The 22,365-nt window shown below is 60.5% G+C and overlaps 1 protein-coding gene across 5 annotated transcripts in view; it reads right to left on the reverse strand.

Moving 5' to 3' along the window:
• CASKIN2 (CASK interacting protein 2) overlaps nt 1–22,365 on the reverse strand; it is a 36,161-nt gene that overhangs the window by 7,833 nt on the left and 5,963 nt on the right. For 2 of the 5 annotated variants that reach the window (XM_052807986.1, XM_052807987.1), the window contains exons 3-12: nt 5,844–5,895; nt 3,743–3,840; nt 3,491–3,636; nt 3,249–3,344; nt 1,743–1,873; nt 1,413–1,521; nt 1,163–1,271; nt 756–850; nt 557–674; nt 127–309 (exon numbers count right to left, since the gene is read on the reverse strand). In XM_052807986.1, coding sequence (XP_052663946.1) covers nt 127–309; nt 557–674; nt 756–850; nt 1,163–1,271; nt 1,413–1,521; nt 1,743–1,873; nt 3,249–3,344; nt 3,491–3,636; nt 3,743–3,840; nt 5,844–5,895 — 1,137 coding nt within the window. Of the gene's footprint in view, nt 1–126; nt 310–556; nt 675–755; nt 851–1,162; nt 1,272–1,412; nt 1,522–1,742; nt 1,874–3,248; nt 3,345–3,490; nt 3,637–3,742; nt 3,841–5,843; nt 5,896–5,997; nt 6,270–22,365 lie in introns of those variants that run through there. The other 3 variants (XM_052807989.1, XM_052807988.1, XM_052807991.1) reach the window with 3 other exon arrangements.

Genomic DNA, 22,365 nt, shown 5'->3' on the forward strand with positions numbered 1-22,365 from the left:
CTCTCGTCTGGCTGTTTCCCCGCCGGGAGGTGGAAGGAGAGCCTCCCCCTGTGTCCCCCTGCACAGGCAGGACTGGGAACAGGGGAAGGTCCCCAGCCCCTCTCCCTCCCCAGCTGCACCCCTGACCTGAGCTGTCAGGGCCCGGGGCCGTCCGGGTTAGGGTGAGGTGGCCATAGGGCGCTGGGACGCTCGGGGCTGCCTGGTGAGGACACTCGTCGGGGAGGTGCTGCAGCCCGCCGGGGGGGGCTGGGAGGGCCCCGGGGGGACCCTGGCGCTGGTGTGTGGGTGCCACACGGGGGACAACCATGCCTGCATTCAAAGACAAAACACGCGTGGTCAGAGCTCGTGCGGGAGGCAGCGCGGGGTGGGGGGATATCTGAGCCTCAACCCCCAAATTACCACCCCACTGATGGCGTGACCCCCCGTTCCCACCCGAGTCCTTCTCTTCCCCCTAGCTAGCCAGGGCTGCGGGGACCTGTCCTACAGGAGGTGCTGGGAAGGCCGGGATGGTTTCACACAGGGGACCGTCCCCGGCATGCCCAGGACGGCCACTGACCTGTTCGCTTGCTGATGACTTCAGCGATGGAGGGGGGGAAGTACCCAACGCGATCGGTGCCTTTCTGAGCATCGTGGATGTGCCCCTTCCATCGCCCGTCCGGATGCTGCTCCAGGACCTGCCGTGGGGACGAGAGGGATGGGGTTGGTACCTGGAGCCCGGGCGGGGCAGGGGAACAGGGAGCAGGGAGCAGCCTCACCGTGATAACATCTCCTGCCCGGACATTGAGAGCAGTTGGGTCGTGGAGGTTCCAAAAATCCTTCAAAGCTCGGACCTTCAGGATTCCTGATGCCTCTGAAGACAAGGGACAGAGGGAAGAAAGAAGGTGCCAGAGCACAGGAAGGAAAGAGAGTGGTTCAGGGAAGGCAGAGGGAGAAAAACAAGAGCAAGGAGAGGGAAGAAGAAAACATTAATACTGCAGGAAGGACTCGATCCCTGGACATTGCCCACACAGAGGGCAGGGACATGGGACTGGGATGCTGATGCTCACAGCCAGACTGGTTTAGGCTGTTCAGGAGGAGCACTGGAAGCCCCAGGCAGGTCCCAGCAGGGAGAAGCCCCTCTTAGTGCCAGGCAGTGCCCAGCCATGCACTGGCCCCACCTCACCTCTCAGCAGCTGCTTGATGTCCTTGCTGGCGTGCGAGGTGGTGAACTGGTTCACGATGTCCAGCGCCGTCTGGTTGTAGGTGTTCCTGATGTTCACGTCGACACCACCCTGCCCGGGAGGGGACGTGGTCATGACCAGACCCCACACCTGCCACCGGACCCGTGGGAGACGGAGGACCGAGGGGAAGGGGGTGATGGCTGAACTCCGGGCGCTTGTTCCCCCGTGCAGCCCTGTCCCCACCGCGCTCACCTCCAGCAGCAACCGCACCACCTCTGTTTTGCCGTAGAGCGCGGCCTCGTGCAGGGCTGTGCCCGTCTTTGTCTGCTTGTTGATCTCGATCCCGGCCTTCAGCAGCTGCCTAGTAGGAAGGAGGGAGAGGCATGAACAGCAGGACACGGACATCAGGGCCAGGCGATCGGCTGCTTTGCGATGGGAAGGGGACAAGCCCTTGCACTGCTAAGGCTTTGGGGACAAGGGACCGAAGCCCGCAGCAGGGAGGTGGGTTTGGGAGGAAGCAGGACTGGAGCCATGATGGGTTTTTCTGGGATAGGGCAGTGCCCTGGGCTGGCAGGGGGTTACCTGATGATCTCCTTGTGTCCGTTCTTAGCTGCCAGGTGCAGCGGGGTGGTGTAGTTGGGGTCGGTGGCATCTTTGGACTGTCCCTCCAGGAGGGCAACGCACAGATGGCTGTTCAGCAGCAGCTGGGCCACCTGCATAGGGCACAGGGGTAAGCGGCGGGGTACAGGTACCCCCACCTGCACCCTCCCAGCAAGGGGCTTGCCCTCGGGGCCGATACTCTGCTCCCCATCCCGCAACTCCCCTCCATTCGCAGCCCCAGGGCTCAGCGGGAGCTGGCCAGTGCTTGGCAGGGCGACGCTGTCGCAAGGGGCCGTAAAAGGTCACAACAGCCAGAAATAGTCTTCCCATAATCAGGCTTTTCAGACCAAGCCCTAAAAAGCTCCAGTCTTTCCAAGCCCAGAGCGACTCTCAGCGTCTCAGGGCAGCCCAGAGGCACAGAGGAGTTATTTTTACTGCCCTGTTTATAGCTGCAGACATTATGGATACTCCAAAAATGGAAACATCCCCTTGGTCCCCTCCCCAGTGGGGCACGGGACAGTCTGCCTGGCCATGCTCCAGCCCAGCCCAGTGGTGCGGTGCTGGCTGGGCCGGGGTCTCCCAGAGCACAGGGCGGCCCCATCCCCACGAGCCGTGCCGGGGACCTCGAGCAGCTGAGCAGGGCTGGGCGCTCAGGGCTTGTGGGGATTAGCCAGCTCAGCCTATCTGTGCTTAAACAGGAGCAAAGCTGGGGTGGGCAGAGGAAGGCTGTGGGGAACCGGGAGCGAGGACTCTTGGCTTCTCTCCCAGCCTGACGCTGCCCTGCCACAAGGTCAGGAGCAAAACCTGCAGCTCCCAGCTTCAGGATCCGGCCTTGCCCAGCCACGGGAGAATCATAGAATCATAGAATCATAGAATCATAGAATCATTTCGGTTGGAAAAGACCTTCGAGATCATCAAGTCCAACCATTAACCATGCCCCCTAAACCATGCCCTGGAGTACCCTGTCCACTCGCTTTTTGAATACCTCCAGGGATGGTGACTCAACCACTTCCCTGGGCAGCCTGTTCCAATGCCTGACAACCCTCTCAGTAAAAAAATTTTTCCTAATATCTAACCTAAATCTCCCTTCCCTCAACTTGAGGCCATTTCCTCTTGTCCTATCTCCAGCCACCTGCCAGAAGAGACCAACACCCACCTCACTACAACCCCCTTTCAGGTAGTTGTAGAGAGCGATAAGGTCTCCCCTCAGCCTCCTCTTTTCTAGACTGAACAACCCCAGATCCCTCAGCCGCTCCTCATAAGACTTGTGCTCAAGGCCCCTCACCAACTTGGTTGCCCTAAGTGTCAGTAGTGGGACACGAACCCACGGCTCCCAGAAGGCAGGTGCTGCCTGCCAGGCTCCAAGGCTTGTGGCAGAGGGAGAGCGGTCACAGCTGGACCTAGCGCTTTGCTCCCAGAGGAGCCAGCCAGCTCCAGAGCTGCCCCCGGAGAAGTGCCCAGTGCAGGGTAGAGCCCCGCAGCACTCACCTTCAGCCGCCCAAACTCGCAGGCCAGGTCCAGGGGGGTTTTCTTCGCCTTGTTGATGAGGCAGGGGTTGGACTGGTGCTGGAGCAGCATCTCTGACTGTGGGAGAGCAACGTGGTACAGGGGCTCAGCATCATCCCTTGCCCCTGCCTCCCTCCCGCCCGGCACGATGGGGTTCGCCCCCACCCGCGCACCCCCAGAAAGACCTGGAGCGGGTGCGTGGGTGGTGCTGGGCTCTCACTTACCACCTCGTAGTGGCCGTACTGCGCCGAGAGGTGCAGCGGGATCTGCCCGTCCAGTGAGGCCATGTTGACGGAGGCAGCGGCACGCAGCAGCACCCGCACCGGCTCCACGCGCCCCTGCCAGGCCGCGTAGTGCAGGGGTCGCATCCCTGCGGGGGAACAGTGCTCAGCAGGGCTGGATGAGGCCCCTGACCTCACTCAGAGGGCTGAGCTGGCTGCCGGAGGCACGGGGCCATGCCAGGGGGTGACCCTTACCATTGCTGTCCTTGATGTCAACGGTGGCCTGTGCCTCCAGCAGCAGCGAGATGAGGTCCAGGCTGCCGCCCAGGGCTGCGTGGTGCAGCGCTGAGAACCTGCAACACAAGGCAGAGCTCAGCCCAGCCCCGGTCCCTGCCATGCTGTCCCTAAAGCCCCCACCTGCACAGGGACACAGGGTGAGGGCCGGGACAGTCACCAGCTGCTCATGGCTACATCCCTCCCGATTCCCCACTCCCAATGCTTCAGTTTCCCCACAGCAAAGCAGAGTTAAATCCCTCCATGCTGTCCATACTCCAGGGCTCAGCGAGGGTTGCAGGGACCCTGTGCACCCCGAGACCCCAGTGAGAGGGGTCCCTCATCCCCCTGCCCTGTGTGGGGGACAAGCAGGCAGGATGGACAGCGATGCATTGCCCCTCTCCACAGTGCAGCCAGGCAGCCCGAAGCAGTGCTGCTCACAGCATCCAGCAAACGCACCAGCCCAGCGGCTACTCCTGGCCCCTCCGGCAGCCACCCCCTCCCCATGCCAGCAGGGATGCCGGGAGCCCACGGCACAGCGTGGGAGGCCGCTGGTAATGAAAGAGCCCTGTGTCTCAGGGCTGTGAAAGGGGCCTGTCTGCCCGGTGCTCCCCCCGTGCTGTCACGTGAAGGACCATGGCTGAGCGAGGGGTCCCCGTGCCGCCAGGGATTAGCCCGTGTGCTGCTCCAAGGGGCGTGGGGGACTCCAGACGGCATCAGCCCAGGGCTCCGATGGGCTCAGCAGTGTCCCAGCCCTGTGCTAGGGATGCAGCTCGGCCAGCATGCCTCTCCTCCTGAACCGCGTTCCCAGAGCAGAGTCCCTGTGCAGAGTCTCTGGGCGTTGCAGAAGGGACACTAACCCCAGCAGAGAGGGCTGCTCCCTCCTTCAGTGCAGCCACCATGTCCCTGAGCCCACGCCAAAACCTCTGCCTCGAAGCAAGAATGTGGGGGGTACAAAATCTCCCCCGAGCCAACCCTGCGGGGATCCTGCAGGGCCAGCTCTGCCCTGGAGGCAGCTGCACAAACCCACACTTGCCCACCCCATCATCTCCAAGCCGCGAGCAAGGCGATGCCAAGGACACTGCCAGCGGCGTGGCTCTCCCAGGAGGGTGCACTCTGCCATCCCCATGCACGGGTCTCACATCCCCACCATCTCCTTCCTGCACCCCAGTAAAACCCAACTCACCACCCGCACTGTTAATAACCTGCCTGCTGCATGTGGCCCTCTGATGGGGGAACGGACCCTTTACCCTCATTCCCATCAGCAGCCCTCCTGGAGCTGCCCAAACACAAGCCCTGTGCCTTATCAGAATCAGATCATTGCTTCTATTATTACATTTTTTTTCTATTAAGCTCCATCTGCACAGTATTATTTTAAGGCAGAGCCATCCTGCACATTTTCAACCCCCCGCTGGCCTGTTAGGACTCATCACAGACACCTCCTCCTACAGAGTCCTCAAAAAGAAAACATGTAGAAATTAGGTACAACAACAGTACATAAAACAATGCTAATAACTCACAGGTCAGAGTTAATTCAATAAGAATAACATGCTTATTTATTTTATGGGCCTTTGTGGTTTCTTTAACTCTCAGTACTCAGCTTATTAAGTGCTTGGATTTTGGAAGTGATGAGCTACACAAATATGCTGTGGTCACATGGCAACCTCATCTTTTCTTTCTTTAACCCCCCCCAAATGAAGGGATTTTGCTCTTGGGATATTAAACACAGGCACAAGCACGTGCAGGCACCGGGGCCGGACGGGTGCTCCTCTGTGCTTCAACCAGCACTCGGGACACAGGCACCGGCTGGACATGCTGCAATCCCTTTTCACCCCCAGCCCTACAGAAGGGGACGTAGAAGAACTTTACAAAGGATTTTGCAGGATGGATTGAGCTCAGATCCGGGCAGGCATTGGGTCTGCCTCTGCAGGGCTTGCCCTGGTTTGGGATGCTGCAGGGCTCAGCAGCTACCCTCGAAAGCTTTATGATACGCAGAGCTGCAGAACCGACTGGATATTGGAGAGAGCAAGCCCACCTACACTGGCAGCAGCAGCACCCAGCACCCTGGCAGGGGAGCACTCACCCGTCCGCATCCTGGTAGTTCACGTTCAGGCGCTTGGCAGATCCCAAGAGCTCTGCAGAGAGAAGAGGCGAAGATCAGGGCAGGAGGCAGAGCCCGCGCCGCCCCGCAAAGCCCCCGGGACCCCCTGTGAACCCCATCCTGCAGCCACACCGACCTCCCAGCGTGCAGAACAGCGCCTGGCCCATCCCAGCGGCCTCTCCTCTCCTCTCACTCCATGTTCACCTCCACGAACCCTCAACGGGCTGACCCAGCTCAAGCTCAGACCCTTTCCTCCCTCCATCCCTCCTGCCCCATCTCTGCGTGCCCCCGGGACGGGTCAGACCCCGCGCAGCTCCTGTCACCCTGGCTCAGCGAGATGGCACTTCCCTCCCCTTTATAGGCAGCAACACCCCAAAACTGCTGAGCAGGGCCATTTTGCCCCCCACTCGGCTCCCTGTGCTTGCCGCTGCCGCCAAGGCCCGGCCCACAGACCACATGGTTGGCATTTTTACGGCCGGGGCAGAGGCTGAAGCCTCTGGCCGTGAATGCGAGGATTGTGCCACCTCGGATATCCCCGTCCCCCCATCTGTCCCTCCCTCCCCTTCGGGGACCACGGAGCGGCGGAGGATGCTCACCCCACCCTCACGCGCACCCCCAGCTCCTCGCTCTTTCCCGCAATTAATTCGAATGAATTCCTTCCTCCCACACAGAGAGGACGTTTTATTCTTCACCGAGGGGTTGAGAGCGGATTAACATCTCTGGAATTCATCCGCCAAGTCAAAAGGGAAAGAAAGGGGAAGGTATGCAGGGGGCAAGAAATGCCGCCGCTCCTCCTCTGCCTTTCCAGGCAGCCCCATCGCCGAGCTGGGGAGGATTAAATGCTTTGAAAGGTTTCTGGGCTGTTTCCTATGAAAAATCAGTCTGAGAGCCGGGCTCCGAGCCCAGGGTGAAACAGCTGCTCAAACCCCACTAAAACGTGGCGGGGTCCTGGGGAAGGAGCCCCCTCCCTCACAGCTGGGCAGATCTCAGGGGCTGCAGCTCCCTCTCCTCCTCCATTCCCTTCTCTTTTCCTCCTCTCCCAAGGTCTCTGCCCACCTCGCATGGCAGATCCCATACAAAGCCATACTCTGCTGCATGGCCCCTCTGCCTGAAAGGAGAGCTGAAGAGGGGGCCGGCTCGTTCATCATGCAAATGGATAATTAAAGGAAACCAAGGAATGGTGCGTTCATTACTGCAATTCACAGTGTTTTGTAAACAGCCTAATTAACGCAAAATGGGCTTGGAGTGGCTGCTGGTGAAGGACTCCTGACTTGTCGCCACAGCTGAGGGGATCAGGACAGGATCACCCTAATTACCTCTTCCAGGGGCTGTTCAACTTCAGAATGGCAGCAAGCAGCTCCGCCAACCTGAAAGCCCTTCCCAAAGGAACGGGCTCCCAAAGCCATCACTTCGCAGAGCTCCCACTTTTCCCTCCCAGTCCCGTATTGCCCGAGAGCCCAGGATCTGGGGTCTCTGTCAAGAACAAGCCGCTTCCCTCAGCCCCACCAGCCAGGAAAAAATAACATTTCACTTGTAAACTGGCCACTTCTGATCAGAGTCGCAGAGCGACCATAACCACCAAGCCCCCGGTGCCTCTTTCATGGAGCCAGGATCACGCTTGGGGCGTACGGCAGAGCCAGGAATGGGGTCGTCGGTGGTGGGCAAAGGCCTCATCCTGCCCCTCCAGAAGTCTTGAGACGGATCCTGCAAGCGGGGAGCAGGAAGGGCTGGGAAGAGTTTGCTCCTGGGGGATTTCCAAAGCATGCAATCGAGATAAAATTAAAAATAAACAACGGGTTCCACTAAGCTGTAAGCAATGCCCGTGAAGCCATCACCTCCTGCTCCTTGAGCAACCCCCCAGCCCCCCTGCCTTTTAGTTGGGATTTATAAATAGGTATTTTTAAAGGATGCTCCATGTGGTGGGAACTGAAGGCCAATGCAGGTTTGCTCCCATCAGCTGCAGCTGAAAATTGCCACGGGGTTTGCTGCTGAGAAAGGGTGGGGAGGAGGAAGAGGAAGGGTCCTTACCCATGGCAGGAATGGCAGAGCCTGAACCGTGCGAGCCGGGCAGCAGAGCGGAGTGGGCAGGCAATGCCGGGAAGATTAGGGCTGGCTGGAGATGCTCACTGAGCACAAACACATCCGAAAGAGGCAGAAACATCCCACAGCCCCCGGGGGCTGGTCCTGGAGTTGAGCAATGGTCACTATTTGAAGAGGGAAAGCTCACCCCAAAATCCCATCCCTGACCCCCTCCTACAAGGGGACCAGGCTGGCCAGTGGGGTCCAGTAAGCAGGGATGGGATGCAGTGGGTGTCCCAGAACACAGCGGGCGTCCCTGCCCGCTCCCTGGCCCCAGGAGGCAGCTGTCAGCATCTGCACGGCAAGATGCCTGTGTCTCTGCTCCTCTCCCTGAGCAACATTCCTCAAATTAGTTCCCTGCTCCAGCAGCCCAGCAAGGTCAGGATGCAGGGCAGGACCACGCGGACACGGCGTGGGTGGCTGGGAAAGCAGCAGGTCCCAAAAAGTGGAGTCAGGAGCAGCATTCCCTTTGGAGCTCTTCCCAAACGTGAATTCAGTAACTCTCATATTCACCTCGGGCAGGAAGGGAAAGAGTTAGTCCCCGGTTTGTAGCTGGGTAAATCACTGCTTAGAGAGCTGGAGGGTTTGCAGCCAGGCTGGAAGGTAAAGCGCAGGTAGGAAAGGGGCCAAGCACCCTGGCACCATGGGCACGCAGGCACAAGCAAACAAGAGCGGAGGGATGGAGGGGAAAACAGCACAGCCAGGCAGCCAGGACTCCTTCGCCAGCGCCGTCCTGCTGCACACCTCTGCACTGTACAGCACGCGGGGCTGGCAAAGCAACCCCAAAGGCAGCCCTGCCTCAGCGGGCAGCCAGCACCAGGATGGGGTGAAGCAGCGGGGCAGCACGAGGGCTGCCAAGGGGGTGCCACCAGCCCCCGTCATGCTCCTGGGGACGCGGTGACAGGAAGGCGAGTGAGGGGACACTTCCCTGCATCCCTCTTCCTCGTTCCATCCATGTGCTCCTTTTGACCAATTCCCCCATTTTTCTCCCCATTTCTTCAGCCTCTTCTCTCCCTGTCGGTGCCCTGGCAGTTCCAGGCTCCCTGGCCTTTCCCGCCCAGACGTTTCGGGGCTCGGCAGAGGCCGGGCCAAGCTGTTCCCAATCCCACAGCCCTCCCAGACCGGCTGGTTCGGAGGTGCGGCTCCGGCTGGGAGACCGCAGAGCCGGGCAGGGAAAGGGCTGTGGAGTTGGGGCTGATCCAGGCACTGCATTGGGATGGGGTGGCTGGACCCTTCCCAGCCGCATCGTCGCCTCTTTTGGGTTTGCACCAGGGCGGGAATGCTCACGGGCCCGATCCGCACCCCCCCGCTCCCCGCTGGGAGCACACTCACATCCCAGGAAGATCAACCCGGAAAAACACGGATCCAGCGCCGAAATGCAAAAAAGCCTTGAAGGAGATATTTCCAGGGGAAAACCCGGCTTGGTGCACCCTGAGGATTAACTCCACCCGTGGGTTCCCCCTGCTCGGCCCCGCTCCCCAACATGACCCCTCCAAGGGGTCCTGCCGGGCCCCCACCCTGCTCTGCCCCCCTTCTCCGGCACGTTTGCCGGCGCCTGCCCGGGCAGGACGAGGCTCGGCAGCGCGGGGCCGGGGCTGAGCGAGGCCTCGAGGGAGCCAGCGAGCTTCTGTGCGGCGTCTGGCTGCCAAGCAGCAGGCGGGAAGCACCTCTGGAGCACTCCGGCAAATTGCTTACAAATGTAGGGCCCGCATGCTCCGCCGGACGCCGGCCGTGGCAAAGGCGGTGCGGCCGCCCGCTCGCCAGACGGGGCCAAGATCCTCAGGGGAAATTGCCGGCCTTCGGCCTTTCAGATCCTTGCTGGCAGAGGGGGCCAGGATGGTGCAGCCCCGCTCGGCGCGTTTCCATCCAGCTCCCCCCGGCCAAGCAGCCCCCTCTGTCATGCTGCACCCGGTGCCTCAGTTTCCCCGTGGGGCTGGGCTGCACCCCCATGACGGGGATGCCAAGCCAGGCTGAGCTCCCTGTGGGGTGCAGGGGGCACCCGGGAAGCAACCGGCCAGGGCGGGTGCCTCACCCGCACCGTTGGCAGCCGGCCTGGCCCAAACCCGTATTTAACCCCCCGGGGCGCTCGCCTGGCGCCGGCTGTGCCGGCTGCGTGGAGCCAGGCGTGCCCTCGCCCAGCCCAGCCGGCATCCCCTAAGCCAGCGCACCGGGCACCCTGCATCACCCTGTGCCCTTCACCAGAGACCTCGTCCCCACAGGGACACCCTTGGGCTTCTCCTGGAGGTCTCAGAGATGGACACGATCCCTCCGAAGTGCTGAACCACTCACCAGAAAGGAGCAACACACGCTTGCCGGGGTTTGGCTGGGGAAGGTAATGCCCAAATATCCTGTGTACCCCCACAAAGCACCCCTTGGAGACTCCTGCCCTGGCTCTCACATGGAGAGTCAGGCTCCAGAAAGCAGTGCTTTTGTTGTGAACCCCCCATATTTGTCCACCCAGCATGGCCACAGCAGAGCTCCTCCACTGCAAGCCTTTGTGCAGAATAGACAAATCTATAACTGGAGACCCACCTCCTCACCAGAGACTTCTTGAAAAAATACACCTTTCTGCTGGTCCTGCGTCACAGACCCCCATCCCTTCCCCTTGCCCTGGGAAATCACATTCCCACGCCACTGGCTGCAAGTATTCCTATGCCATGAGTCTCCCTGCACTATGGGTCTGAGCATCCCTGTATCACGAGCATCCCTTAATATCCAGCCTGAGTGTCCCTGCACCACGAGCATCCCTGAACATCCAGCCATGAGCATCCATGCACTGCCGGCCATGAGTACCTTACACACAGGGATACTCTGTCTGGGCACTGCAGGAACAGCATCCTGATGCCCTGGGTGTTGGGAGGACCATGTGCTCTGGATACACCAAATACATGTGCATACCCTCTTAGAAAAATAAAATCCACCTGGGAACTGTCACCACTAAGCCAATAAACCAGCTGGAGGAGCTAATCAGCTGTGATCCTGTAGAGCACCAGCCGCCTCCGATGGTGGTGGCAGCCTCCTGGGGCTGGAGACAGCAGCTTCACCCGACCTGCCCTGCCCGGCCTCGACCTGCACTGACAGCCTGGGGTGGCCCTGCCTGGGTATACAGTGGGCTCATGCTGGGGATCAGGAGAGACTCGATGTCTCACTCAAAATTGAGACCCAAAGAGGTGACGTCCATCCCTCTTCTGCAGGAATCACCCTTCCCTGTCGCTCCTCTGTCCACAGGCACGTCCGCTGCGGCCACCCACACCCGGCTCCTCCCAGCGCAGCCTCCCGGCAAACTGGCTGCTTCAGGTGCAGTTTCCCAATAGGTTCAGAAGAGATTCGCCCATTTTGATAGGGAAGGAGCTTGGCCACAGAGACATTAAGAAACTCAACCAAAGTTGCCCAGCAAGCTTGGGACGGAGGTTGGCTCCTGACCCCGGCTGCCTGCCATAGCCACCAGCCCGCACCCCAAACGCTGAGTCCAGCGCTGCGCCCAGCTCCCCGGGCAGGCAGGGGCCCCCCTATTTCCCCCATGGTTATGGGGGGTGACTCTGGTTACCAGGGTGCTGCCAACTGGGATACCTGGCCGAGCACCCATCCCTGCATCCAAATGCCATGGGTGTCCAAATGCCGTGCGTGCTTTCCTGCCCACAAATGGCCACCTGTACCAGAGTTTGAAGCTTCGCAGCATCCCTGCGGATGGGGGAATGGGCTCCCCACCAACGCCGACAAACAGGTCCTCCACCAAGCCAGGCACTGCGGGGTGGGTCTGACTGGGTCAAAGCCACTGGGTTAACTGGCAGGGATGGGGAAGCTGCAATCAGGGAGGCAGATTCCCATCAACACAGGGCAAACTGGCAGCGATGGGTGAGCGCGACAGCAGGGAGCCCCTTATCTTTTCCTACGCTAGCGTCTGCCAACTCCTTGAGAATAATTGGTGTCTTTGTCCCTTGAGAAACGTATCAAACCCAGGTGCGAGACACACCAGACCTGGCCAGGGCCCTGCCTGGTTTAGTACTCCACAGGCTGTGCGACGCCTGTCGCACCCAAGCCCCACTCCTGGTTTCGGCAGCCCAGGTCCAGCTGGAATAACCCCAGCAGCAACCTGCCAGGAGCTGAACTCCCAGTGGCTCCTCACAGCATCCCAAGGGCTGACACAGCATCCCTGCACTGTGAGCATCCCCATGCCAAAACACAGACTGCTTGTCTCTAACCTGAACAGCCTCCACCATTTACCCCTGGCTTGAACCCCAAATCTTAGGGCTTACAGCCACACAGAGCCCAAGTTGTCCCTGCCACCAAGTTGCCTCTGCCAATGGCATGTCTAAGTCTCCTCTGGCAGCTCTGCCTCCCTCCTCATCTGTGCTTTCTCCTTCTCTAAGCTCTCCCTTCCTGGAACGTGTTCAGATATGATGGTGGATGATGGTGAAGGTGGGTGATGGCAAAGGCAGAGGAGTTTGAGAGGTCCAAGGCATCTGCCTTCCTCCCTGGGCTGGGGCTGGGACCCACGACAGGTGAAGGGGAGGGTTTGGGGACACGGCAGCAGGACCATGGAGTCAACCGGGAACCTTTTTCCTTCTTTGGGAGAGGCTGGGAGCCTTTTTCCCAGGGAAAATCCAACAATTAAGTTTTTTAAAGAGGTTGGCAGCAGGAGGGAGCAGGGGCAGCATCCCCACACAGCACAGACATCAATCACTCACCCCAGCCCAGCTGCCCTGGGACCACCAGCCAGACCCCCAATTTCCCCCCACTGCTTCCCCCCCAAGCAAAGCAGGAAAAAACAGGCAGCTTATTCAAAGCGAAGGCTCCCAGAACAATGAAAGGAAAAGCAGAGTCGGAAACCCTGTCCCCATCCATGCAGCTGGGAAGAAGGTGCAGCTCTTGCCTCTCGCCCCCAAGGTTTGTCGGCCACAGCGAGGATGGAGGGGGCAAACACCAAGGCGGGGAAACGGCATCACAGGAGTCCTTTGGGGCTAGATTCACCCCTTGCAAAAGCCAAACACGTGCTCCTGGTTTGAGTTTCAGGCCCCCAGAAGGATCTCAGCTGCATGGTGGGATGAACTGCGCTTGCTCCCCTTCCTTGCAATAATTTGGGAGTTCGCAGCAGCTGCCTACCCCAAAGCAATGCATCTCAGCCCAGCCCCCAGAGCAAGGGGGAGCAGTAACACTCGTAGCAGTAACATTTGCCCCATGGAATCGAAATCACATCCCCCAGCCCTGGCCAGGATGGGAAGGAACAGCTGGGAAAGGCTTTGGGTGGGGGAAGCCGGCGGCTCCTTCAGAGATACAAGGGCTCCTTTCCCAGCTGGCCGGAGAAACGTGTTACCGGGAGGTGAAGTCACCGTCCCTGCTGGGACCTGGCTATTCCGCTCTCCAGGATATGAACTCAGAGGAGCTCTATTTGCCCAGGGAAGAGGTGGAGCCTTTTCCATTTCCCCCATCCTTCCGAAAGGACAGGACGCCTCCCGAGCGGGAAGAGATGGGGCGATAGCAGCAGGGGCTGGCGGCCAAGCCTGAGCTCTGCCTGCGCCCGCAGTGCATCACCAGGCGCACCACAGGGCCAAGAGCCACCCATGGGCTGCAGGACATGGGGACCAGCAGAACATCTGGTCCAGCATTAGCAGCGCACCTTGGCTCCTGTTCAACTGGTTCCATACTGGTTCCAACTGGTTCCCCCGGGAGCTGGGAAAGGGGCTGCAGGGCCCTGGTGACCCCCAGGTACCCGGGCAAAGGGGCTGCACCTACAGACACCCTCAGCATTCTCATTAACACGATTAATGCAAATAGTGCATTAATATAATCTGTGGAGGATGCTCGACAGATCAACGAGGGCAGAAATAACGCAAAAGGGACTTAGAAGGATTAGGAGAACAAACCCAGGCAGATTCAACCCAGGAAAACTGCAGACTGCAGCATCTGGGGAAAAATAATCCAACCGGCAGACGGTCAATGGGAGGAAGAAAGAGGGGAAGCAGGATGCAGGGGGACGGTGAGAGCAGCGTGAGCGCGGGCATGGAGGGAGCTGCCAGCGAGGAAAACAACCTTGGCAGCCCTGCATGGGGGGATGCTGCTTGCCAGGGTACCATTTTCCATCGTGTGCCCAGGGCTGTGAACATGATACAGGCTCATGGGGGACATGAGAGGCTAGGGGGGACATGAGAGGCGAGCGGCAGGAGCCAGCAGCCAAAGGGCTTGCCTTACACAGGAAGATTATGGCAGGTCAGTAAGTCTGGATTTGCTGAGCAACAGTTAATTACGGAGGGCGGGCAGGGACGCAGCAACCCACCTACACCTGGAGGGTTTTGACGCTCAAGAGGAGCACGTAGCTATTTATTTTATGGTTCTAACAATGAGCCCCAGATAAAAATTAGAGCAGCCAAGAGCAGCCAGCAAAACCCAGCGAGCTCAAGGAAGTGAAATGAGGATCCAGCCTTCTGCTGTAGCTTGGATGGCTGCAGCAAATCATGCAGCTCCTGGGGGTGGCAGGCCAAGGCGGAGGCTGGGGTACAGAGCTGCCATGGCCCTACAGCACTCTGTCCCCATCACTGCCAGCCTGGTACCCACACGTGGCAGCCGGCATCTGGGAGCCGCTCCAGCCAGTGGAGCAGGTACTTGAAGCACACGATGATGCGGCTGCTGGAAATCCTGTAACATCCTCCCCCTTTGGCCCCCGGCAAACTGCTGTGCGCCCGGAGCAGGCGGTCCTGGGGTGCACAGAGCGGCTGTCCCCACCCTGGATGCTCTAATCTAGGCAAGGCACACACAGGATGGGAGGGGAGGCACCGGGAGGTGAAGCCGCTCGCCCAAGGTCACTCAGAAGGTCAATGGTTCAAGTGCTGTCACTCCTTCCCGAGACTCTAGTGACCGGGAACCAAATTTTCCCCAAAGCCCCCACCCCCCACCCCCCCCGCCACCAGCTCGTGGGCAATCAACTGTCAGCAGCCGAAGACTAACCTCAGACCGCTGCTGGCAGCTGCGCAGCCGGGGTTTGGAGTCACACACAGTTAAAAATACCTTGCGGATGCCTTTCCTCAACTCTGACCCCAGGAGCCGGTGCTGCCGCCAGCCCCGCTCAGGGACGTGCCAGCGGGATCCCCCGGGATGCACACAGCCCAATCTCTGCAGAGACGGGGCAGATGCTGCCTGGGGACTGGGTTTTCCTCCCTGTGAACTGAGGATTTCCACTCCTGGGGGGCTGCTGCCTCTACCCTCTACTGCCAAACCGAAACGAGAGGCTCTTTGCTTCCTACAGCCGCCTTCCAGCAAACGATGCACAGGCTATCCGGCTCCACCTGAATTGCAGCCCAGATCCGAGCAGCTTGAGCAAACCATTTCCTTCCCTCCTGGACAGAGCCAAAACGTGGCCTCCGGCTCCTGCTGGTCCCAAGGGATGCTGGATGGGCAACTGCTCCCGCAGATGCTATGGTGCTGCAGCCATCCATGGCATCGGCATTGGGAAAGAGAAAGAGGATCTCGCCTAGCAGTGGCTGCTCGGTGCTCCCAAGCCATAAGGAATGGGAAAGATCCCTCTCCAAATCCCCTCTGCGGTGGTAGCAAGGGCACAGAGGGCACCCGTCTCTCCTTGCTGCTCCCATCTGCTGCGCAAGGTTGCCTACCAAAGCAAGCAGGAACTGCCCGGCTGCTCCATGCTGCTGCCAGCAGGAAGGGGAGAGGGACGGGTCCGTCCCCAGCGGGCACGAGCCAAGCTCCCTCCAGCCTGGGACAAGCAGCTCGAGAGAGATGAACCCACCGCTGCTCTCTCCTTTCCCTGCCAAGGCCAGGGAGGGCAGAGTGGCTTTGCCTGTGCCCAGTGTGAGGGCTCTTTGCCAGCCGGGTCAGACCCTCTGGCTGCCCGCCCAGGTTTCTGGCTTGCCAGGCAATGCCACGAAGTGGGAGAAGCCATCGCCAAAATCCTGCTAAGCATCTGGCCGGTGGCGCTTTTCTTGTGCCTTGGCTAGAGCGGAATATTTTCGTCCAGCTGCAGCAGTGAAGGATTCCCCCGGGACCCCATCTGCAGGGTACAGGAGAGGGACACGACAGCTCTATCACTACGACACCCTGCACCACCCTGCGTGTCCCCAGGTGGAAGCAGCAATCGCCAATAAATGTACTTAGCAGCCGGTGACGCTGTATGTCCCAGGAGAGGCATCTCCCCATCCTCGTGGTGGAAGCAGGAACCTGCACCAGGACCCCACGCCCGTCTCGCCATCCTGATGGGGGCCTTGGCGGCTGCCGAGTTATTCCGGGTGCTGCGTTCCTGCCCCCCTCCCCTCATCCCAGCTGCTCCAGGGCCGGCAGGGAGGGTGGCAAGTTCCTCCCATCACCCAGCCCAGGCATTGGAGCCGGCCGGCAGCTGCTCGGGGACCAGCTGGGGACAAGGGCGACATGGAGCAGCCCCGTCCCCCCACGCACTACAGGAGGGACAAGGGCTAATTTACAGCAAGGTCAAAGGCATCAGAATACAACTGTGATGGATAAGGGGGGGGGGTTGGATCTAAGGACCCCCAGTCCAGGGTGAGCTCTGGTCAGCAGCTTCCCACACTGGGACGGGGAAAGGGGTTGCGGGGCAGCACATCAAAACCTCCAAACCCCTAAAGAGCAGGCCTACCTTAGCACCAGAGGTAAACTGAGGCAGGGGGAGCATCCCCATCCCCTCACGAAACCAAGGCCATGCCCGGCTTCCCGCAGGGACCCCACCGCCAGGTCAGCCCCCTCCATCCCGTCCCCCTGCCTCGGCGCTCCCCACACCCCAGCACGACCGAGCAGTGGTGGGATGCAAGCCAAGGCCTGCCCGCTCCCTGGACCCCTGCCGGCAACCCGATCTGTTTACGCCTTTCCAGCACGGCGGGTGCGTGTCGGGAACGGCCCCAGCAAGCCCGAGTTGGCGGAGGAGGCAGGACATGGGAGCTGAGCGCAGAAACCCCCGCCTGCTGCTTCGCAGCATCACGGGGGGGGTGATGGGGAGAAAGACGGGGGTGGACAGGGGAAAAAGGTGTCCCCCCACCTCCCTCGGCTCCTTTTCGTAGGAAACGACACCCCTTCTTGCACCGTGCCACCCCTCCTGCGGCACCCTGTGCGCCCCAGCCGGGTCAGGGAATCACGGCAGGTTGCCTCACCCCCAGGCCCCGCCAGCAAACGGCTTTCTGAGCCGTGCCAACCCTGCTGGGAAAGCACTGGGAGAGCAAACCAGCCCTGGAAGCTGCATGTCCCTTCCCGGCCGACGAGGCGCTGGCTTTGCAAGCACGTGGCCGGCCACGTGTGGGGGCTCAGGGGGCTGATGGCCACGTGCCGATCCCCATCCGAGTGCCCAAGTTGTCCCTGGATGAGCAGAGGCACCCACCTGCACTGGTCCTGGGAGGAGATGTTTATCCAGGACAATACTCACAGGTGACATCGACACCCGGTGTGAATTCAGCCCTGCAAAGCCGCAAGTGTTCGGAGCAGGCTGCAGCAGGACAGAGGAGATCCGTGACTTTGGGGGCTCAGAGCTGGACCCCACCATGTCCACACCAGGTTTGGGGTGGAGGGAATGGAGAAGCAGCTCCTGGACATCTATGTGCAGCCCAGCACATGCTGCTAAATATAACCAGTGGGACAGATGCTCCAAGACAGGGAGCTGCCTGTGCCACAGCACCGCTGAGGAGGAAGCTGAGGGCTCCCCTGAGGCTTGAGCAGCCCTCGGGGTTTGGAGACACAGAGCAGGGTCAGAGGCAGCTCCTCTATCTGTGCAGGAGCCTCTTCCCCTGCAAAGAGGAGCGTTTCCCTTCTTTTAAACCCAGCAGGATTAGCGGGTGCTTATTCAGGCAAGGCAGGAGGGCTCATGCAGCCCTTCCCACCTGCATCAGCCCAACAAAACCAAACCTGAGGTGCTTCAGACCGACCGACCAGAGCAATCCCTGCCGCCGTGGCTGTGCCAGCCCCCACGCTGGTAGCTGGGCTCACCATGTACCTGCATCCCCCGCATCGGCAATGATTAGCCACCAGGGAGGACTCTGGCCCTTTTTGGAGGCTGACAAGGCAAGTGGTGCTCACATGGCCTTGGGGACGCATCTGGGGAGGTCCCCAAGGGCCCACGCAAGCTGTGAGTTGGGTGTCCTGCCCGGGGAGAGAGGACACCCACAGGAGGGGAAGGTCCACGGGGCTCCCAGTCCACGGTCTCCCTTTTGCTGTTTGCACCCAATTCAGCTCCAGCTAGAAAACCCCCTTCAGGCTTAGCCATGCCCATCCCGGCAAAGAAACAAGGCGATGCCCCAAGATGGGCTGCTCAAGGCGGGGGAACGAGAGCAGGGAGCCAGCTAGACCCTGGGACCAACACTCCAAGGGGGGCAAAAGGCACCTGCAAAGCGGGTGGGAGAGCCCGAGTCAGCCCCGCTGCCGGGGGCACCTCCGTGCTGGGCACCCGTCGCCCGCGCCGTGCTCGCCGACTCCCTTCACGAGCAGACAGGGCTTGCCTTACGCAACCAGCCGTGCCCGCGGCCGCCGGCGGTGTTACAAAACCCCGGAGTTTTCACCCCTCACGGCACAGCCGCCCACCGGGGTCGGCCGATACAGGCTCTGGCTCCTGGGATGGCACCCAGGGGAGGTCGAGGCGGGGGTCCGGGCACAGCGGCAGCGCCAGGGGCCACGTGCTCTCTGCGCAGCCTTGGCTGGGGCCCGGTGGGGGAGCGGCGCGGGCGCTGGCAGGGCTTGGCGGAAGCGCAGCCGGACGTGTTGCACCAGGCCTGCGATGCTGCGGGAGCCGCATACCTGTGGCGCGCGCAGGTTTTCCCTGCTCCCTTATCTTGCCATCGAAGCTGTGCTCGGTTGCAGCTCTGGCCTTTCTCCCTGGGGTTGCAAATGGCTTGGGGTGCCTGCGCACCTACCCCAGGCACAGGCTGCCGCAGCCCCGGGCATCCCGCAGGAGCGAGGGGTGGGTGAGGGTGTCCAGCCCTTCCCCGGGAGGGTAAAGATCATCCCGGCAGAGCCATTTCCAAGCAGCTCGGGCATCTCCAGACAGGTCTGTGACTCACCGGGACACCTCAGCAAGGCCCAGGAGATGTTGCAGCCCCAAGGTTCGAGCAGGTCCCTCCCTCTCCATCCCAGGCATGATTTTTTGGGGAAGCCAGGATGGGATTTGGGGGAGCCGGAGTGCTTACAGCTCCTCCCCACCCCCTCGCCTGCTAGAGCAGCCAGAAAAAGGTGGTTTATTGTTATTTAGTTTCTGCCCCTTTCATACTCCTTTGCCGGAGTTTTTGCCAGCGGCGGGCCCTGGGTCTGGCGGGGGGCCAGGCCAGCCGAGGCGCTTTTAAAAACAAAGCAGGGCGCGTGCATGCACACACACACGCACGGCATCCAGCCCCTCTTTTAACTCTTGCTGGGGCAATGCTGCATGGAAGATGGTTTCCAGCCGGCTGGGAGCGCACTACCGCGCACTCCCGGCCGGCTGGAAACCATCTTCCATGGGAGATGCTGTTGATCATTGCTGGGATCCAATAATTCACTCCCCCCTTCCCAGGGAAACCTTCTTGCAGCACTGGGATCCTGACGGAGAGGTGGCAGGAGTGATGCTGGTGATGCCGTCATGGTCCACAGGGACCCACTTGTCCTAAACGGGGACAATGCTGCAATGCCTTTCTAGGTCGCAGCCAAGATCTTTGGATTCAGCAGCCCTGTAGGGGAATGAGGAGGAGGAAGAGCGTGATGATGTTTTCACCTAAAAGCAACTCCTCTCCCATATGGTAGAAAGCTGGGGAGTACCAGCAGCATGCACACAGCATCCTCAAACCTGCAGGGCTGACTGCCTTTTTGCATAGGCCACTGCCACCTGGAAAGTCTTTATCCACCAGCTCCCTCCTGCCTGCAACCAGCCCCATGCCCCCAGCACGTCCCCGACCCCATACGGAGGACGGGACGCGCCTGTGCCAGCAGTGTCCTTGCTGTGTTCCCTCCTTCCCTGCCTGGGTGCAGCCCTGGGGAGCACCGTCCCCGTTACGGCGGCTGTGTGCCGCTGGCAGCCAGGCACACGCCGTCCCATGGCTGCCCTCCCTGTCTGCCTTCGAGCTGCCATCATCCAAATCGTCCCGTGTTTCTGGGTCAGGCAGCCAAAACAGCCTCCGCAGCCCTCAGGAAGGGGGAGCCGAGCCCCCCAGTCTGGGCCAAGTCACTGGGAAGTGCCTGAAGGATGGAAATCCCCCTCCTGCCCCAAACCTCAGCCTCCTGCCTGCAACACTGGGGACAGCCGCCAGCCTGGCTCCGTCCACGACCCTGAGGGAGCTCCGCATCCTGCTGAGAGACTGGCAAGTCCCTGGGACACTCCAGTGCTGCCCAGCCATCCCCAAGGGAAGGTAGCATAGCCTGGAGTAGCCCCAACAGACCCCACGCTCATCCCCTTCCCCAGAATTAGCCCTTTTTTCCCCCCTACTCTTTTACCCAGGCAGGGAAAAGGCAGGTGGCCTAGGCTGACAGCAAGGAGCCACAGGCTGCCCTGCCAACAGGTTTTCAAAGGCTGGGGACAGAAATACAGACCCAGGACATGGGGAGATTGGGTGCAGAGGGGCGCAGGGCTGGGCGCCCCAAGGAAGCTGTGCGATGCTTAGCACAGCCTCCTCCATCTCCCTGTGTGACACTGTTTGCTCGTGCCTTATCTCCCACGCTCGGCACGGTGACGCTTTCCCCAGCTCTGGGCACACCGGCAGCAGCCGGGCCCCTTTCCAAACACAACACCCGTCAGAGGCCAGCTTTGAAAAGCAACTACCCATTCACTCCTTTCACCGCTGCTGCCTGCGCGGGGGCTTTTCCTTCCTGGGGACAGAGGTGAAAAAAAAGGGGCTAAGCCCCTCCATGAGCTGGGACAACCAGGATGCGGATGGGAAAACCCACCAAGCAAACACCAGGCTAGTGGAGAATACCCCCATCCTGCAGGAGGAGGAAGGAAGGAAGGATGGACCCCCCCGTGCTGCGCAGCTGCAGCCCTGCCGCCATCCATCCCTACAGCCGCCACACTCGCCGGAGCCTTTGAAGCCTCTTTTCTCCCCCTCCCACCCACCCACCGCAGGCTGGTTCAAAAGCAGGTTTTGGCAGGCTGCGGGGCGGTGGGGTCCCCGGCACGGGGCTGCCGCCAGCCGGGCTCCCCTGGGCACAGCGCCTCGCCCCGCTCCTGGCTCGGTCTCCGCAGAAGAGGGAGTTTTGCCCGTTTCGGCAGAGTTTCTCGGCGTCTCTCCGCAGGCGTGCCCATGGCCTTTCCAAGCAGGCGTGCGGCTGCGAAGCCGGTCCAGCCCGTCAGACCTACAGCGCGCAGGGAGAGGAGGGGAGGACACAGCCGAGGACGCTTGGGAACTCGTCCTCGAAACTTGGGCTTCAAGGGATGTGGCCAGGGCCACACTTGGGCTTGGTGGCAGAGCCGGGTCCAGCCGCCTGCACTGCCTGGGGCAGGACCAGAGCAGGCAGGGTGCCCAGACATCCTGCACCACCGCCAGCAGGGAAAGCCGTCGGGTGTAACAGAGCCTGAAATGATAAGGATCCTGCCCGAGGCTGGTCCTGGCTCTTTTCCGCAGCCAGACCACACAGAGCAGCCAGAGCTTGGGACAAACTTCCCTCAGGAGCAGCAGTGAAGAAGAGGACGGTCCTCCTCGGTGAGGGGGGACGGCATGCCGGGCTTGCCGACTGCCACAAAGGTGCATCCAACATCATTGCAAAATAACCCCCAAACTGCAAAAAGGATCAACTTCTTCCCCAAACAGCTGTGGACCTGCTGCCGCTGAGAGAAGGAAAAAGCCCGGCAGGACACGAAGGGAGGGTGGGTGTTTCTGCAGAGGACGGGGACACAGAGCGCTGGTGGTAAAGGCTAACAAATCACAGGAGAGATATTAAACCTCACGCTTCGGGGCTTAAGCTGAAATAGCTACTAGGGATTAGGAGGAAATTTAAGGGGGAGGGAGGGAGCAAGTTATCCCACATCTGCCTGCTGCAGTCTCACAGCAGGCGGAGCAGCATTGTCCCACTCCTGCCCAGCCGGATGGGTGACAGCAGCATCCGAGGGCCAGCACCGCTCTTGGGAAAAACTTGCTGTGCTTTGTGCTGCCGGCACGCAGCAATGAGGGGCACCAACCCAGGAACGGGATAAAGCCAAGGCCCCCTGAAAGCTTTGATACCATTTAACAACTTGCTAGGTAGGTCACAGCCCAGACACAGCTGAGTCCCAGGCGCCCACCCCTGTCCTTGATATATCCAAGGTCTGGAAAGCCCCAACATAGCTGGTGAAATGAGGTAAGTCACTAGTGAAACGGGGCAAGTGGCTGGCCAAAGCCGGCCGAACCTCCCCGAGGCAGCAGCTGAACCCCAGCAGGGCTTTACTCCCTGTCCTTGAGAGTTTAACACCAGTTTGCTCAGCTGCTGCCCTTTCTTTGCACTTCGCACACGTTTAAACACAAACCTTCACCACTCCCTCAAGGAAGGCAAA

Source organism: Harpia harpyja, chromosome 14 (genome assembly GCF_026419915.1).
Source record: "Harpia harpyja isolate bHarHar1 chromosome 14, bHarHar1 primary haplotype, whole genome shotgun sequence".
Classification (NCBI taxonomy): Eukaryota; Metazoa; Chordata; class Aves; order Accipitriformes; family Accipitridae; genus Harpia; species Harpia harpyja.